This window comes from Dasypus novemcinctus, chromosome 8, assembly GCF_030445035.2.
Source record: "Dasypus novemcinctus isolate mDasNov1 chromosome 8, mDasNov1.1.hap2, whole genome shotgun sequence".
NCBI lineage: Eukaryota > Metazoa > Chordata > Mammalia > Cingulata > Dasypodidae > Dasypus > Dasypus novemcinctus.
Window position 1 is genome coordinate 87,091,443 of NC_080680.1, and position 19,051 is coordinate 87,110,493.

A 19,051-nucleotide genomic window follows, 5' to 3' on the forward strand; every position below is an offset into this window, starting at 1 on the left:
GCAAGGAAACATATATTACCAAAATTCTTGCATTGGACTAAGGAGAAATGACTGTTCTTTTTCCTTCTTCCATATTTTCTACATTTTTCTTTAATGATGTATATTTTTTGTATAACCCCCAAAATAAAATAAAGCTGAGATTGCAATGGATTACATTTGTTTTTATTTAGAAACAGAAAAGGATCTACAAAGCAGGGTAGTGGAAAAAATGCTAATTTCAATTTTACAGTTCACCTTGTTTTTTCTGAGTCTGGCTGCCTTCTGAAACAGGTTTAACAAGGTCCTGGCTGTGTCCAAGGACTTTCTCATCCTTGCTGAAGATGATCTGTGGTAACTGGATACCAGCTTCAGGTGGAGACTTTATTCGTATTCTACATTCAAACAAAATAGAAGGAAAAAAGTTCAGCACAGTGCTGATGGTCATTTATTAGGTGCTGTGTGCTAGGTATTACGTCAAACTCTAAATACATCGTCTTATGTAGTCCTTACAATATTATCAAGTAGATTCTATTAATTACATTTTACAGATGCTGAAATTGAAGCTCTGAAAGGTTAAATAACTTGCCCAAAGACACTAAAGTAGTAAGTAGCAGGGCTAGGACCCCGGCAGTTTCATTCTAAAACCTAACCTCTTAGTGACCACACTATTCTGCTGTATATCTTTTCCCCTACATATCCTTAATATGTTCAACATGTTACACAAGAGAAAAGGAACAAGAAGTAAAAAAAACAAAAAAACCCTCTATTACTTGCCTGCTTAATATCCATTTCTACTCTTCTCCTTTCTTAGTGGACTCAAATGTTGTTCATGTATCCAACCTGCCTGCAGAGGGGCCAGTGACAGTTTTCATCTGTGTGGATATGTGAGCTAAGCTGGCACATTCAACCTGAAGAGAAGCATTTCTAGTCCTGGACTAGAGAGGCTTTCCTCTTTTTCCCTTGGCTTGGATATGAACAATTAAGCAGAGCCACATGGTAAGACTAGGGAAACCAGGATCACAGAGCAGAGAGATGAAATGGACCTGAGTTCCTAATATCAAGCACTGCAGATATGCCTCTCACCTGGAGCCTACCTGCCTTAACTCTGGAATTTCAGTTAGGTGAGACAGTCAATGTCTTTACTGTTTAAGCCAGCCTCAGTGAAGTCTTTTGTTGCCTGCTTCCCAAAGCATCCAAACTCATAGAAGAGACTGTCATTAATTTTCTTGAATGAAAACAGAAGTTATCATGGAGAATATTTACAGAGTTATGGTCTGCAATGATTTTGTGAAAACATACTCTAAAAAATATATATTTAGAAATTTCCTAATTAGTCTTCCTACTTCCAATCTTATTCATTTCATATCTATTTACTCCTGTGCTGCTAGTGGTTTAATCTGAAGAGCAAGCCTGAGTATGCCATCTCTGGCATAAAATCTTTTAAAGGCTTCTAAAAAAAACAACTACACACAGGGAACCTGTGAAATTTCTAGGTGGAAATATGCTAAACTTGAAATAAGTCATTTAAGTTCAAATGTTTTGAAAAGACTGAATTATTCGAAATCCTCACAACACTCAAGAGGGTGCTGAGGCTGAAAGTCATATAGCCGGTGTGTGGCAGAAGGAGTCTTCAAATGCAGTCTGGCACTAGATATTATGTTCTTAATATCCTAGATCTGAGGGCCAGGCTCACACCAGAGCCATCAGGTTCCTGAACTACCAAACAAGCCCAAACTCCTTGGACTGGCATATGAGATTGCCCCATTATTTGGGCTCCATCTTGTTTCCTACCATGTTCCCCTCCAACTTTATTCTCTATCAGTTAACACACTGTGCTATTTCATGCCTCTCTGCCTTTGTACACACTCTTCCCTCTGCCTGGGAGGCTCTTACTTTTCTTCTCATCTGATAAAAGCCTGATCATTAGAGACTGCCTGGGCTAACACTTATCTGAACCTTTCTCGTTTCTTCTATCTATCTATCTATCTACTTTTAAATTTCTCTCCCCTTACATTACGAAACTCCCCCCCCCCCGCCCCGTTGTCTGCTCTTTGTGTTCATTTGCTGTGTTTTCTTCTGCATCTGCTTGCATTCTTGTCAGCAGCATGGAAACTGTGTCTCTTTTGTTGCATCATCTTGCTGTGTCAGTTCTGTGCGTGTACAGCACTACTCCTGGGCAGGCTGCACTTTGTTTGTACAGAGTGGCTCTCCTTGTAGGGTGCACTCCTTGTGTGTGGGACTCCCCTATGCGGGGGACACCCCTGCATGGGCATGGCACTTCCTGTGCGCATCAGCACTGCATGTGGGCCAGCTCACCACACGGGTCAGGAGTCCTTGGCTTGAAACTGAACCCTGACATGACACCCAGGGATGAGCCTCCCTGGCACCGAGGGTTCACTACCAAATACCAGCTGAAGATGGAACTAGAAAATGACCTTGAATTAAAGGTTCAATGCGGATCAGCAGAATATCCCTGTCTACATATAATAACATGACTTTAAAATGCTGTTTGACCTAATGTAAGGGGGAAATGGAAAGCAGAAATGAGTTTATATGGCTACGAGTCTCTAAAAAATTTAGAGTCTGGAGGCTGTCAGAAGGATTGCCCTTATGCACAACTGAGCAGAGTCTAAGAGACAGATAAAGTAGATACAATCCCCAGGTACTGGTTCCTTTGAGGGCTAAAGAGACCCACAGGTTCTATGGTCATGGCAGACGGGGTTCACTGCCATGTCAGATGGCCCTTCTTTGGAGCTGGTGTTTCTGCGTGATGGAACTGGACTCAGACGGGATCTCTTTTCATAAGACTTTCATCCTACCTTACTGGAATTGTAGTTGGTGTTGGGGTTCAAGATACATTTAGGGGATTTGAATCTCTGGACTGACAATAGGATAGCCAGGCCCTGAGCGTCAACAGACTCCAGATCCTACAATCTGATTTATTGGACTCACCTCACTCAGCTAAGATGGAGTTGAAGAAGGACAACCACCACACCATAGAGCCTAGAGTGCCTACAACTGAAAGCAGGAGGATTGCATCCAGTATCCATGTGGAATCTGAGCCTCCTCCTGACATAGAGGTGCAACGGACACAACCAATCCAAGGCCCACAGAGAATAGGTGGCATTGGAGTGGGAAAAGTGGACATGGTGGCTGATGGATATGGGGAGTGGCAGGAAGAGATGAGATGTGGAGGCGCCTTTGGGACTTGGAGTTGCCCTGGATGGTGCTTCAGGGGCAATCACCGGACATTGTAAATCCTCCCAGGGCCCACTGGATGGAATGTGGGAGAGTATGGGCCATGATGTGGACCACTGACCATGAGGTGCAGGGATGCCCAGAGATGTACTTGCAGGGTGCAATGGATGTGTCATGATGAGGGGAGTGAGTGGTGCTGGGGGGGGAGTGGTGAGGTGGGGGTGGTGGGGCTGAATGGGACCTCATATATATATATATATATTTTTTTAATGTAACATTTTTACAAAATCAATTTAAAAAAATAAAAAATAAAAATAAAGAAAGAAAGAAAGAAACTGAACCCTGGACCTCCCATATGGTAGGCGGATGTTCTATCAGTTAAGCCAAATCTGCTTCCCTCTTTTCTTCTACAATTAACCAATTTCTCTTCCCTACTAACTTTATACTTTGCTGTGCTCATCTCTACTGGTGGTCTGTCTCCCCTACTAATCTGTAAGTTCTTAAAGGACAGGACCTGTTTCCCTCATCTTGTTATTCATCTCCAGTCCTCAGCACAATAAATATTAGCTTAACTAATAAATTCTTCCTAACTTCACTCTAGGTTTGAACTGAAGAAACATGAAAATTACTTACTCACTTCTGGAGATGTCTAGGATTAGAACAGTGACAGAAACAGGCTGTTTCTTTAAAATACAGTAATTAGCATCTTCATCCTGAGAAGAATCAATTATACGTGGCCTTATTCATCCACATTAGAACAAGATCAAAATGTTTTCAAGAACAAGACAAGTGGTGCAATCTCCACTCCCAAACAGTAAATGCAACTATGGGTACTCAGAAATGCTTAGAAGTCAAAGCAGTCACCACCCCAAGAAAATGGCACTGAAAAAAGCAGGGTGTTCCTACTCAGTATTTTGGATTAAAATGAAGAGACCGTGTTAGGCACATAATACTTACCAGATAAGAAGGAAATCCATCATTCTTTGTACGGTCTAGGCTGAATCCAATCTAAGAGGGAGTAAAAAGAATATAGGTAAATATTTTCACAATGCCCTGGTACCATCCCTTTCTTACTTAAAGAGCAGAAAAAGTGATTCTTTTGGCCTAGCTTCCTCTCAGTTTTTTTTAGCATTCATTTTTCAAGAAGGCAATACCTGTTCAAGTAAAACCACTAAATACTAGAATTATTCAAGAATTACAAGTTAGGCATTAAAAATAAAACTATTCGATGCCTTAAATCAGGGTTTCTTAACCGTTTTTGTTGCATGGCCCCTTGCCAGTCAAATGAAATGAATACTACTGTAATTTATTTATTGCATATACTCACAAGTGAAAGAAATGCTAGATTTCACTTAAAGGTCAGAGAAAATAAAGATAAGTTAATTTTTTTCAATTCAAGCTCACGGACCCCCTAAAATCTTTCTTAACCCCAGGTTAAGAACCCCTGCCTTTAAATATACAAATTGGGACTTAAGTTTAATTTTCTCCATGTTCTGATACTTTATATTTAAGTTAATATGGGTGAGCTTTCACCCAACCAATGGAAAAGGGTAAGGCTGTTGATTTCATTAAAAGATACGTACAGGGAAGCGGACTTGGCCCAGTGGTTAGGGCGTCCGTCTACCACATGGGAGGTCCACGGTTCAAACCCCAGGCCTCCTTGACCCATGTGGAGCTGGCCCATGCGCAGTGCTGATGCGCGCAAGGAGTGCCATGCCACGCAGGGGTGTCCCCCGCATAGGGGAGCCCCACGCACAAGGAGTGCGCCCCGTAAGGAGAGCCGCCTGGCGCAAAAGAAAGTGCAGCCTGCCCAGAAATGGCGCACACACAGAGAACTGACACAACAAGATGACACAACAAAAAGAAACACAGATTCCCGTGCCGCTGACAACAACAGAAGCAGACAAAGAAGACGCAGCAAATAGACACAGAGAACAGACAACTGGGGTGGGGGGAAGGGGAGAGAAATAAATACATCTTTAAAAAAAATAAATAAAAAATAAAAGATACGTACAGTTACATCTTTGTCTGTGGCTCCTTCAGGCTCATTTACTGAGAGGCTACTGACATTAACCACCATGTATCCATCCTTGAAGAATCCAAAGGTGTTCAAATGAACCTTATGCCTCACATCATCCTAAAAAGATTTGTAGTGGAATAATTAGTAATAAGCAGAAGCTAAGTTTTGATTATTTAACCTATTCATTTGTTTGAAAAATTATGGTACCTAGTTTCCTGCTAAACAGACCAACGTTTCCATATGTTCAATAATATACGTAACTGTGGTACTTTATCTTTCACCAAAAGCTGAAGACGCATCAGAAATTCTTAAGATATAAACAGTTTTGCAGGAGGAAACACAAAATGGATTTGACTGATTCCATTGCATTGGTATGGGTCCTGGAATCAAACTCAAATTCAGTGGTCAGCTGGAATGTGAGTTCCAGAAGGAGGAATCATGTTTTAATCATCCTTGCAGCCTTTGTGCTCAGTATAATGAGTGGCAAACATGTATGAGATGCAAGGGGGAGAGTGGCCAAAGCTACTCCAAGAAAACATTCATTTACAGAAACCCTTTTCATAAGTTTGTGTGTACCCGGCTACAGGACATTTCAGGACAAACAGCAACACCTGCACAATAATTTCTAATCTATAATTTAACTTTAAAAAAAAAAAAGGTTAATTTGTACCTAAAAATGATGTAGTACATGATGAGTTTTCAGGGAACAATGTGTAATGCAAAAGGAATCCCAGGAAAAAAAAAAAAAAGGAATCCCAGGAACTAGTCAGATGGAGACAGGATCTTCAAGCTATGGGACAATCCTAGAGTTTGCTGAGCCCATACCATATTGGCCACATGCCTATTTCAGCTGCTTGAAACTGTCTTAAAGTTGTGATTCGGATCTCAACTACGTCCATACATTTTGATTTTGTTGTTGTTGTTCCTATTGTTTTACAATCGAACTCATTTCCTTTCTTAAAAAAAATTTTTTATTGTATTTTTTTGAAGATACATAGATCACAAAAAAAAAAAACATACATTTTAAGGCACCAATGGAACAATGAAGAACTAAATCTTTATAAAACCTAAATTACTCAAACACCTTAGATTATGTAAAATCACTTGAGTTTTATGTTGGGAAATATTTGCCTAAACTGGAACATCTTCAAAAAGTTTGCAATAAGCTAACAGTTATCAAGTAACTCCGAACTGCCAAGCACTATGTAAATAACTTTTTAAAAACTTATGTTTGGTTCTTCCTCAAATCTGCACAATCATTTTGCTAACGTTTGTTTCTTGCTTATATTTTAAAATCCTATCCTTTGTTTCCGTAATTTTTAAATATATTGATTTTAGCATATATTGAAGTGCTCTAGGGGTCTAATTCTTGCTCTTTCTGGTTTCTGCTGAGTTTACTTCTTTGTGTGAGTGGTAATTTCTTATTTCTAAATTTGGGATTTCCTGGACATCACAGGTAATGCAAATTCAAACACCAAAGACTTGTGGGGAGAGAACTTTGGATCTAATCTTTGGCAGAAACATCATATATTCCACACACAGACTCTCCCATCCCCCACAGTTAAAACACAGACGTTTCATTGCCATTAGGAGGATTTTATTTCCTAGCCCATTTTTTAATTCAAAGAATATCGCTCTTTGGGAATAAGATGTGGCTCAAGAGATTGGGCTCCTGTCTACCACATAGGAGGTCCAGGGTTTGATTCCCAGGGCCTCCTGGTGAAGGCAAGTTGGCCTGAGTGGCAAACTGGCCCAAGTGGAGAGCTAGCCCACGCAGAGTGCTAGCCCGCACAGGAGTGCTAGCCTGCAGAGAAGAGTTGGCACAGCAAGAAGACACAAGAAAAAAGAGACACGGAGAGACAATAAGAAATGCAGCAGACCAAGAAGCTGAGGTGGTGCAAGAGATTAAGTGCCTTTCTCCCACTCCAGAAGGTAAGTAGACCAAGAAGAACACAGAGCGAATAGACACAAAAAGCAGACGGCAAGCGCAAAACAATGGGGGGTGGGGGGGATAAATAAATAAATCTTGAAAAGAATACAGTTCTTTGAGAATCCTAGATTTATTGGGCTAAGGAGGAGAGGGACTCAATTCCAACCAACCTTAGTGCTTGGGTCTAAGACTTTGATTCCCGTTATTCCTCAGCAGCTGGGAAAAATTCAAAGTTCTAAGGTCTTCATTTCTGTAATGCATTAGGGGAGTCCTGCTTCTGGTATTCTGTTATCACTGGTGTTTCAGCTCCTTCTCCCTTTCCACGCTTTTTGTTTGTTTGTTTTGTCTCCTGGGGATTCCCCTTATTTCCTTAGATGCTCAGCTATGTGATGATTGAAGCATGCTTGCTAGACTTCCACATCCCAATGGGATGGAGTAGATTCCTACAACCCATGGAGAACAACTAGAAAAGCCAGATAAGATAATAGAAGTCGTCTGGTGGAAGGCATTGGAGAGCTGCTAGATGTTCAATAAGAACCAGAAAAGCTAAGGCTCATAGCCTTTCTCTGAGTTCTGTGAGAAAATTAAGCCCTACAGAAAGTGATCTGAGTGACTATTTTCTCAATTTTCCCAAGATAGTACACAGCTACTACTTGCCTAGATACACAGAAGAGAAATTAATTCAACTACATACAATGGGGGCCTGCCTTACAACATTAGGGCTTAATTGTCTGGCAGAACCCTAGCCTGAGAAGAGCTGCAGAGGAAGAAGGAATAAGAATGAGCACATTTCCCCCCCATACATAATGTGGATAAATCTTACAAACATAACACTGATCTAAACAAGCCATATCTTCCATAGATATGTGAATTCAACACAGAAGAACATAATCTATGTCAAGGTCAGGATGGTGGATACTCTTAGAAGGGAGGGACGTACCAGGTACTTGGAAGAGAGGGGCTTAAGGAGTTCGTGGAGATGCTGATAACACTGTTTCTTGCTAGTTGCATGAGCATGTTAACATTGCAGAACTTCAGTGAGTTGTACCCTTATAATGATTAATTTTTGTATATATATTTTAATTCAATAAAGTTTACATTTAAAAAGTATGCTTCCTTGGATCTTCCAGGCTGCTAATACGACATATTTTTAAAACTTTATGAATTGCTGGATTCTAGCAGTCCTTAAAGAACAAAAGTTCCTCTTCAGGACAATATAACAGAATTCAATATTGACAATGTGACATTCACATCTCCAAGTATAAAATAAAAAACTGCTAGACTTTCAAAGAAACAAGAAAATATCACCCAAATTGAAAGAAAGCAGTTAATGGAAACTGTAGCTGAGCGAGAGGGTTTCGTCCTCGCTCAGGCCCAAGAGTCGGGGGGGCTTGCTCCTGGCCGAACCGCCGGCCGGGGGTGCTCCAAGAGGGAGTACCGGTTCTCCAGGCGTGGGGGACGCGCGGTTAAGGAAAAACCACGGAGACCGCTTGAGCGCAAGAACAGGTCCGCTTTATTGCGGAAGTACACTTAGTTATATAGGCAGGGAAGGGGGTGGAGTATGAAGGGGAGAGCAGGGCGGAGGGGTGGCTGCAGATTGGCTAAAGCTGGGGGGCAGACCTCTGGTAATACGCCGTAAGCAGTTACTGGGGAAGAGGGCAGATTGTAGGTTGGTAATATGGGCGGGACTGGCGGGAAGGGTGACGGGGGCTGGAAGGGGAGAAAGGCGGCAACAATTGTTCCTTTTGTTTTAAAAAGAAATTGAAGCAACAAGTTTTGGTGCGCACGGTGGGTGTGAATGGCTTGGCGTGCGCAGCAACAAAAGACAAGGATTAGGAGGAAGAGTAGGAGGAAAAGGAGGTTATAGGGACGGGCACGGGGATAAGACGAGGGGTGGGGGGAGACCACGAGGACCGGCCAGTCGTGAGCAGACAACATAGCATCTGGCCAGGACGCATGTGCCCGTCATTAGGGTCGGCGCATGCCAGCGCCTGGCGCGCGCCGAGCCTTGCCAGCGAAACGGGCTCGTGATGTCCCAGAACTCCCGCCCAAGGGGGAGGAATAGTTGGGGAGAAGTGAGGGGAGGAAGACAAGAGGCTATAGGCGTGCAGTCTGGAGTAGGTGGCGCGGGCGGAAGGGGCGTGGTGGATGGCTGGGGGGGGACTCAGTGGTGGCGAGGCGTTGGTAGTGGACTTGTACAAAGGAACTGAACACTGCATTGGCTTGATCTTTGGCAAGGTGGACTATCCTTCTGATGGCCCAGGGGCCCACAGTGAGGGCTAAGAGGATAATGATAAGGGGGCCTAGGAATGGGAGCAGGTACGGGAGGAGAGAGATAGGTAATATCTTGATCGACCGCCTGCCGGAGGGCAAGGGCGGCGATCCCCGTGCCTGCTCCAGCGAGACCTAAAAGGGTGGCGACGGGAGGGGGCTGGGGTACAGAGTAGGGGGTAAGCGAGGCTTGGGGTTGTGGGAGCTGAGGGAGGCAGTGGCAAGGGGGGTGCCGGGCGAAGGAGCGGGCGAGGTGGAGCGGGGCAGAGAAGGGGGCTGTGCCTTTGGAGGATTGAAAATCTGATTTGGGCCCACTGGGGTGGAACGTGTGGGAATTGGCTCCTTTTTTATAGTGATAATGGCACCATAATCGTAGCCTACTGCATACAGGCGGGCTCCCCACATGCGGCCTCGTAACCAGAGGTCAGAGTTGGGGTCTTTGACTGTGAGTGTGATGGTGTTCCATCGAGTAGCATTACTCTGGAGAGTGAGGTATGGGTCTTTGTTAGGGGCGCTGGACCATCCGTGGGCGATGGTTTTGCACCCCCAGGAAGGACAGTAATAGTGCGTTGGGTCATGGCATCCTCTGGTGGAGGATGGGCACATGTAGAAACCTGTGGCAGCGGGGTTGTGTCCCCCCCACTCATAAGACGGAAGGTTCGTGCGTCCAGTGAGGTTGGCGACATCAGTAGTGAAAGAGGGGGCGGAGGCGGTTACGTTCGAGGCGAGGAGCCTTTTTTGTCGCCAGAGGGAGAGGGTCCAATTGAAGGGCTGGTGACGCGGGTTGGCAGCGGCTGGGAGAGCGAGGGAAGCCAGGACGAAGAGAACGGCTGCGAGGCTGTGTAGAGGCATCATCTGACGGTGCGGCATCTTGTTGATGGCTGGTGCTGGATCCGGGTAAATGGGGCGACCTCTGGGCCATATCCACTGTCAATGTTATCTCTCACCGAAGGCATAGGGTGCTGATCGTTCGGTGGAACTAGTGGGTCAGTGGCAGGCCAGATGCAGCGCCCAGGAATCCAGAGCGGCTGCGACTCGGACTCTGGAAAGACACAAGCAAAGCCCCTCCCCTGCGCTAGGAGGGGAGCTGGATCTTGCCAACAATTTGTGGCAGGGTCTTTCCAATGGACAAGGGGAACTTGTGAGGGCTGCCACATGGGTCCCCAGTGTTTATGGGTGGGGGAGAGTCCATGGTCATCGAAGGTTAGGAGATTGTGATGAATGAGGCAGGCAGTCACGACGTCGGCGGGGGCCTTGTGGGGAGAAGAGGCCCTCTCTTTCTGAATGAGTAGCTTGAGCTGTTGGTGAGTGCGCTCGACGATTCCTTGCCCCTGTGGATTGTATGGAATGCCAAAATGATGCGTGATGTGATACATCTGCACGAAGCTGGCGAAGGAGGCACTGCGATACGCTGGTCCGTTGTCTGTTTTGAGATCCCATGGAATTCCCATGAACAAAATAGCTTGGCGAAGCGCCTGGACGCAGTGTTTAGCACTTTCCCCCGCAAGAGGGACTGCATAGCACAGATGCGAGAAGGTGTCAATTGCCACATGAAGATATTTGAGGCGGCCAAATGCACTGACATGAGTGACATCTAATTGCCACCTTGAGTTTGGGCGGAGGCCGCGGGGGTTAACACCTTGAGGCTGCAAAGGCCCAAGTGGCAACAATGGCGCGCAAGTCCGGCATGCGCGCACAAGGTGTTTGCAAGTTTCAATGGGAAGGTCTGGGAAGAGCTTCCGGATGGACCGCGCAGAGAAGTGGAATTGGGAGTGCAGGAGCTTGGCTTGATTAACAAAGTCTCCAAGCCGTGGCCCGTCGGCAGGGTTTTCATGTAGGAGGACTGGGTTTACCTGGCGGCTTGACACAGAAGCATCAGCGAGGTCATTCCCTTGAGCCAGCGGTCCTGGTAGGCCAGAATGGCTTCTGATATGAGCAATGAACCAGGGCTGTTGCCTCGCTTTAAGAAGTCGCTGTACGAAAGCGAGCACTCGATCAATGTTTGAGTCACCCGGTAAGAAAGTGGCAAGCGGGAGGCTGCGGCACACTTGAAGAGTGTATAGGCTGTCAGTGAAGATATTGAGAGGCTGGTCTGGGTGGAGATTGAGGACTGCAGCGACAGCTAGAAGCTCGCCCACTTGAACAGAAAAGTCATTTGCGAACAGCAGTTGCCGTGGCTCAGGATTCTCAGGAGTGTATATGATGGCAGCAAACGCCGTTTTTGAGGCATCTGTGAAGGCAGTGATGGCTGAAGGGATCGGGTTCCGTGCGGGCAATGGCCGGAACGGGTTGGAAAACGCCAATTGAGACATTCCCTGCAGCAATCGGTGATGAGGATAGTGGTTGTCAAAGGAGCCGCGAAAGAGCTCTACCAGGCTCTGCATTTGGGCATTGTTCATGATGAGGGAGGTAACTTCCTTGGCATCTAAAGGCCAAACAATGGTGTGTGGCAGGATGTCATACGTTTGTATGGAGAGAAGTACTAAGTCAGTGGACAGCGCGATCCAGGCCCTTATGAAAGGGCAGATTTTTGGGAGCTTGCTTTTTGACGTATGAAGAAAGAGGAGGGGGCCATCTTGCCATAAGAGACCCGTGGGAGTGACCGGCGTCGGCAGAACTAAAGCCAAAATTGGAAGGTCAGGGGAGAACCGCTCTAGGTGGCATTGCTGCAGAGCGGCGCTGACCTGTTGGACGGCTTCTCGGGCAGCGGGGGTGATGGTGACGCTGCGAGTGGCTGCAGTTGGTGGGCTATCCTTGGTCTGCAAGAGCTCGAAGAGGGGCTGCATTTGCGCTGTTGTGATGGGAAGCGCCGAGCGAAGCCAATTGATTTGCCCGCAAAGTTGCTGGAGCTCGGTTAGCGTCATCTTATCAGAAAGGTGGATTTTTGGGCTTGCGGGTTGGATGAACCGATGAAAATGAAAGCCTAGGAATTGAAAAGGAGGCTGGAGGTTTATTTTGTCAGACTGCACAGTAAGCCCGAGGCTGGAGAGGTTTGTTATTATTGCCGAGAGCAGATCATTGAGGAGCGCACTGGAGCTCGCTGCTAAAAGGAGGTCGTCCATGTAGTGGAGAACATATGTGTGCTCCAGATTGAACTTGGAGTGCAGCGGCTCAACAGCATGGTTGACATACAGTTGGCACATAGTCGGGCTGTTGCGCATGCCTTGAGGCAATACTCGCCACTGAAATCGCTGAGCTGCGCCTTGGTTGTTGATGCGTGGAATTGTGAACGCGAATCGTGGACAGTCCCGGGGGTGAAGAGGAATAGAGAAAAAGCAGACCTTGATGTCGATGGTCGCCGCGTGAAAATGTTGGGGGACTGCGGTGGGATGCGGACATCCTGGCTGAGGTGACCCCATTGGCTTGATATGCTTGTTGATTTCGCGGAGATCGTGGAGGAGGCGGTATTTGCCAGTGCTCTTTTTGCTGATGACAAAGACTGGTGAATTGTAGGGACTAGTGGATGACTCTATGTGCCCTGCCTGTAGCTGCTCTTAGACGAGGGCGGAGAGAGCTTGTAATTTGTGAGCTGGTAAGGGCCACTGCTCGACCCAGATGGGCTCCTCTGTGTCCCATTCCAGAGGGATAGGGTCAGGTCTTGAGATAGGAGCAGTGGCCCCTAGAAGGGGGGGGCAGCGCAGCTGAGAAGGCTTCTGTGGTGATTTGGGCCTTTAGCTGGCTGAGGACATCTCTCCCCCATAAGATGGTTTGGACAGATGAAAGGACGAGTGGGCGAATTTGGCCTTCGTGGCCTTCTCAGTCGCTCCAATGCAGAGGCTGGGATGTTCTCCAGGAGGTAGCGGCTCCCGTGGCGCCGATGACTTGAGGGCCGGTCTCTAGGGGCCAGTGATTGAACGCAGTGACTTCGAAGGGAACACAGGAGACTTCAGCGCCAGAATCCAGGAGCCCATCGAGCCATTGCCCATCGATTTTAAGCTCCAATGAGGGTCTCTGGCGGTGTGTGATGGGCATCGTCCACATTATGGCTTGGGAATTTTTCTGGGGGCCTCTTGGGGGTGGGGCTGAGGCCTGCCCCGCTGGGAGTTTAAAAGCTGCTAGGAACCTTGGGCGGAACGGCAGTCGCGAGCCCAGTGATATCCTTTCCCACAACGCGGACACGGCGTAGAAGGGCCCCTTGGCCGTCGCATCGGCGGGTCTGAGCGAGGCGCTGGGCCTGGCTGGGAGCACTCGCGGACGAAGTGGCCGGGCTGGCCGCACCGAAAACAGACGGAAGTGGGGCTGGATGAAACAGCCATGGCAGAGGCAAAGGCAGCGGTGAGTGTTTTGACTTGTGGGTCGACGTCACGGTAAGCAAGGACCCATTCGTGCAGAGCTTTGTTGCGTATGGGAAGGATTATGGCCCGGAACGGCGCAAGGCACCCGTCAATGACTAACTCTTTGGCTAACGCAAATTGGGCATCCTCGCTGGAAATTTTCCGCTGACAAGCTTCCAGGATGCGGGCGACAAATGCTGGGAAGGTCTCATTGGAGTCCTGAAGCAGCTGCGCGAGCTTGGTGGGCTGCTTGGTGGAAACTAGAGAGAATGACCGCTGGACGAGGACTTTTACCTGGTGCCAAAACCCTGGGTCAATTTCGAGATAAGAACGAGGGTTTACATAATTGTTGGTGCCCGTGTATGCATCAGAGGGGTCGAGGACGCCGGCCTGGGCATTCTCCACGATTTGCCGGTCAACAGCCGCTTGATAATGGGCGCGCCATTCAATAAATTGACCTGGCGTCAGGATGGCACGGGCTAGTGCAATCCAGTCATATGGGAGAACGAGTTGGGTCCCTAACTCCTCAAGTAGTTGCTGCGCATAAGGGCTGCCAATCCCGTCTTCCTTTACAGCTTTGCGGAGGGTTCTGACCTCTTCCGCTGTAAAGGGTAGCCAAGTTTGGGGTCGCTGCGGCGTGGGCTGCAGATTCAGTGGATACAGCTGAGGGGTTTGAGGAGGCATGGCACCGGGGGCCGATGGAGCAGCCAAGGCAGGTGAAGGACTATTGCCGTACGGCGGCGGCAAGGGATAAGCGGAACACGGGTGAGAAAATGGCGGCTTAGTGGCTTCCGGGCGACAACAAAATGGCGGCGGGGCCCTTCCGGGCGCTGGCCAAGATGGTGGAGCAGCCATATCTGGCAGTGGACAAAATGGCGCGAGGGGCGCTTCCGGTTTAGTGGAAGATGGCGACCACGCAGTTTCCGGGCCCAAACCGGATGCTGACTGGGCAGGAAGAGGCGGGTAAAGGCGGGAGGAGGAGGACACCGGCAGAGAAGAAGCCGGATGGGCGCCATCTTGGGCAGAAGACAAAGGCGCTGGTGGAGAAGAAGGCGGAAGTCCGCCATCTTGGGGAGCGGCAGGAGTGGTTTCTGTCTGCTGCGGGGAGCTCGGTCGGGGAGGTTCGCGCTCGAGAGCAGCAGCAAGTTGGTCAGACAGAGAGTCAGTGTCGGCGGGCTCATCAGGATCACAGTCTAGAGGCCGTTTGGGAGAAGCTTCATAAACGACCTCGGTCGGAGCGCCGAGGAGACAAGAGCGAATGGCAACGAGAACGGGTAAGAGGCCCGTTGGGAAGGTGCGTTTCTCGTGCTCCATGGCGGAGGTGACTCGATCTATGAGTCGCGAGTATGTGTCCGGGCTCCAGAGTTGGCAGGTGGCGAGCCACGGATTAAAAGGGAGCAAGAGATCCCAGTACTTTTGGAGCTGCCGCAAGGAGACGCGGACTCCATTGGCATCGAGCAGGGCAGCGAGGGCCCTGACTTGCGGAGCCTGATGCAATGACAAAGAGGCGCCCATGACGGGATAGGGACGGGAAGACGGCAAGGGGTCCCTTGGGGCTCGTCCGGGCGAGGGGTCCCTACCTGGAGAGGAGGACGATCACAGCAGCAGCAGCAGCAGAGAGGGGCCGGGGGAGGAGCCGCCACGTTGGGCGCCAGTTGTAGCTGAGCGAGAGGGTTTCGTCCTCGCTCAGGCCCAAGAGTCGGGGGGGCTTGCTCCTGCCGAACCGCCGGCGGGGGGTGCTCCAAGAGGGAGTACCGGTTCTCCAGGCGTGGGGGACGCGTGGTTAAGGAAAAACCACGGAGACCGCCTGAGCGCAAGAACAGGTCCGCTTTATTGCGGAAGTACACTTAGTTATATAGGCAGGGAAGGGGGGTGGAGTATGAAGGGGAGAGCAGGGCGGAGGGGTGGCTGCAGATTGGCTAAAGCTGGGGGGGCAGACCTCTGGTAATACGCCGTAAGCAGTTACTGGGGAAGAGGGCAGATTGTAGGTTGGTAATATGGGCGGGACTGGAGGGAAGGGTGACGGGGGCTGGAAGGGGAGGAAGGGCGGAGAAAGGCGGCAACAGGAAACCAGCCAGGAGATGACCCAGATATTGGACTTAAAATACAAAGACATGCCAGCAGTTAATTTTAAGTTTAAAATCTTGATGGAAAACCTGGACTTAATGGTTAAAGAAATAAAAGAAATAAGAGCAACTTAAAGGAAATTCTAGGAGTAAAAAGTATAATAAATGAAATGAAAAATTCAAACAATTCCAGTAACAGGAAAGAGCAGCAACAAATAAAAGATTTAGACTTATAAATTAAGCATTAGTAGAGAAAATAGAAGCCAAAAACTTCAAAATGCTTGAGGAAAACTTAAGCAGTGTAGATGACACATACAGTAATTACAACATCCAAATAAATGTTACAGAACAGGGGAACAGAGAGAATTGGGAGGATGAACTAACCAAAGAAATGAGAAAGGAGAAAAGTCTTCAGAATTTAAAGAACACAGAAAAAATTCTAAAGGCTTCCATAGAAGAAAAAGTACTGATAGATGAAAGAGCAATACTAACTTTGGCAGCAGACTTTTCATCAGCAACCTTGGATATTAAGAAGCAGTAGAGCATTATCTTCAACATTCTGAGGGGAAATGATTTTGAACCAAAATGTCAATGCCAAGTTTAAATTAGCACTTAAATGTGATAGCAAAATAAAGGCATTTCAGACTTGCAAAGCCTCAGAAAATTTATAGCCTACAAATCTTTTATGAAAAAATTACTGAAAGACGCACTCTCACTAGATGAAAAAATAAGCCAAGGAGGAAGATGATATGGGATTCAAGAAAAAGCAGGTAGGGATGGCTCAACTGATAGAGCCTCCATCTACCATATGGAGGGTCCAGAGTTCTATACCCAGGGCCTCCTGATCCATGTGGTGAGCTGGCCCCTGTACAGTGCTGCTGCGTGAAAGGAGTGCACCCCGCACACATGGAGAGCTGAGGCAGCAAGATGATGCAACAAAAGAGAGACAATTTCCCAGTGCTGCCTGATAATACAAGCGGATGCAGAAGAACACACAACGAATGGACACAGAGAGCAGTCAACAGGGAGGAAGGGGAGAGAGGAGAGGAGAGGAGGGGAGGGGAGGGGAGGGGAGGGGAGGAAAAAAAAGAAAAAATTGATAAAATTCTAGTAGACTCAAAGCATGGAGATGGGAGAACAACCAATGATGGTTTGAGCTTTCTGTTTATTAAAGAGGTAAAGGCAGCTGAGCGAGAGAAGATGATGAATTTAGAGGTCCAGGTGGAAGAGTCTTCAGAGTGGAAGGAAAAACCCTGAGTTGGAGGAAGAAGAGTCCTCAAAACTGGAGAAGGAAGAGAAAGGAGAAGCCTCAGAAGTGGAAGAGGAGGGAGAAGAGGCCTCAGGGCTCGAAGGAGTTTTTCAGGGCTAGAGGAGAAGGCAGAGGGGGAAGATTCAGGGCTGGAGGATGGAGAAGAGATTTCAGAGATAGAGGAGGAGGGAGAGGAGGCCTCAGGTTTACATGAGGAACAAGACTCAATCTTTCAGGGTCATACTATAGTAGATAAAAAGCATAAAGTTATGGGAATAATCAGGGATGACTCAGATTTTCATCAAAGAGGCAGAGGATAATAAACCAGAGGAGGAAGAAGACTCAGCATGAGAAATGGAAGAGGACTTAAGATGGGAAGAAAGACCTCTGAAGGAAAAGTGGTAAAGACTACCTTCAAGACTGAAAAAGAAGAGATCTCACATTTAAAGAAAGTACCTCTAATTACAATTACTGCATTTGGGATTCTTGTAAGAAAAAGCTTGTAAAACACCAGATGGTAGACAAAACCCAGAAAGAAGAAAAAACAGCTGTGCTCCAAAGTCAAGAAATCAGGACACCTCTCCAACCTTACATTCATCCTCTCTCTCAGAATCACTGGAGATAAGCGACAGTAAACAGCAAAAGCATATATGCACAAACTTGAGTACCCCAAAAGGAGTCACCAAACTTTTGAGGAAAACTGGGAAAGACACAAAATTATGCAAACAGAAAAGCATACATCCAAAAGAGCAAACTTAAGATAGGAAACAGAAGAAAACTTTAGAAAACATGTAAATAATATCTTCAGAGAGAAACAAGAAGAGATTGAGAAGGTTTAAAATGATCAATCAGAAGTTTGGGAATATAAAAACTTAATACGAAGGAAGCAGATTTGGCTCAACTGATAGAGTATCCACCTACCACATAGGAAGTCCAGGGTTCAAACCAGGGCCTCCTGACCTGTGTGGTGAGCAGTCCCACGTGCAGTGCTGATGCACGCAAGGAGTGCCATGCCAGGCAGGGGCGTCCCCCGTGTAGGAGAGCCCCATACACGAAGAGTGTGCCCTCAAGGAGAGCTGCCCTGTGCGAAAAAAGCATAGCCTGCCCAGGAGTGGCGTTGCACACATGGAGAGCTGATGCAGCAAGATGATGTAACAAAGAGAGACACAGATTCCCGGTGCTGCTGACAAGAAGGCAAGTGGACAAAGAAGAACACACAGCAAATGGGCACAAAGAGCAGACAACAGGGGTGGGCGGGAAGGGGAGATATAAATAAATAAAAAATAAATAAATCTTTAAAAAAAAAAAAAGAAAAAAACAAACTTAATATGCTCTCTGCCTAAAGGAGCCCACATCAAATCTCGGTGCATATTTGCATCCTTCTCTCCCATTTCTCAGCAAGCTCTGTTCTTTCCTCCCATTTTTCAGTAAATTCATTTTACTGGGCTAACAACAACAACAACAAAAACCCACAAAATTTAAAGATGCATTGTGGAGCAGACTGGACATACTTAAAGAAAAAGCCAACAATCCAGAAGATCAAAGTGAAATATTAAGTGGTCAAGCAGATAATAAATAAAGGTTTAGAAGCATAGAGGTAAACTATAATCCATGCTTCGAGACAAAGCTCCAATATGTGTTCACTGATTGTAACAAATGCACCACACTAATGAAGGATGTTGTTAATGTTGAAATGTGTGAGAGGGGTAGGGAGTGGGGCATAAGGGAATCCCCTATATTTTTTATATAACATGTAATCTAAGTATCTTTAAAATGAAAATTGAAGAAAAAAAAAAAAGAAAAACAGAGGACAGAACTAGAAGAAGCAACATTCATTTGATAGGAATTCCAGGAAAATATAATAGGGAAAGGAAGGGAGGAAATACTTGAAGAAATAATTGAAGAAAACTTTCCAGAGTTAAAGCAAGATTTGAATCTTGCGATTATCAGTGCCTACTGAGTACTTGGTTTAAGATTGATAAAAAGAGATTCACTTCTAGACACATCTTGATAAAATTTTACAATACCAGTGATAAAGAGAAAATCCTGAAGGCTTCCAGAGCA

General features: G+C 46.8%; 1 protein-coding gene across 1 annotated transcript in view; it reads right to left on the reverse strand.

The window, feature by feature from the left end:
- Nucleotides 1-19,051, reverse strand: part of GPR107 (G protein-coupled receptor 107) — a 131,467-nt gene that overhangs the window by 82,256 nt on the left and 30,160 nt on the right. Inside the window, exons 2-5 of the mRNA XM_004463051.4 lie at nt 5,192-5,314; nt 4,135-4,185; nt 3,811-3,890; nt 235-371 (exon numbers count right to left, since the gene is read on the reverse strand). Of these exons, the coding sequence (XP_004463108.1) occupies nt 235-371; nt 3,811-3,890; nt 4,135-4,185; nt 5,192-5,314 (391 nt within the window). The remainder of the gene's footprint in view (nt 1-234; nt 372-3,810; nt 3,891-4,134; nt 4,186-5,191; nt 5,315-19,051) is intronic.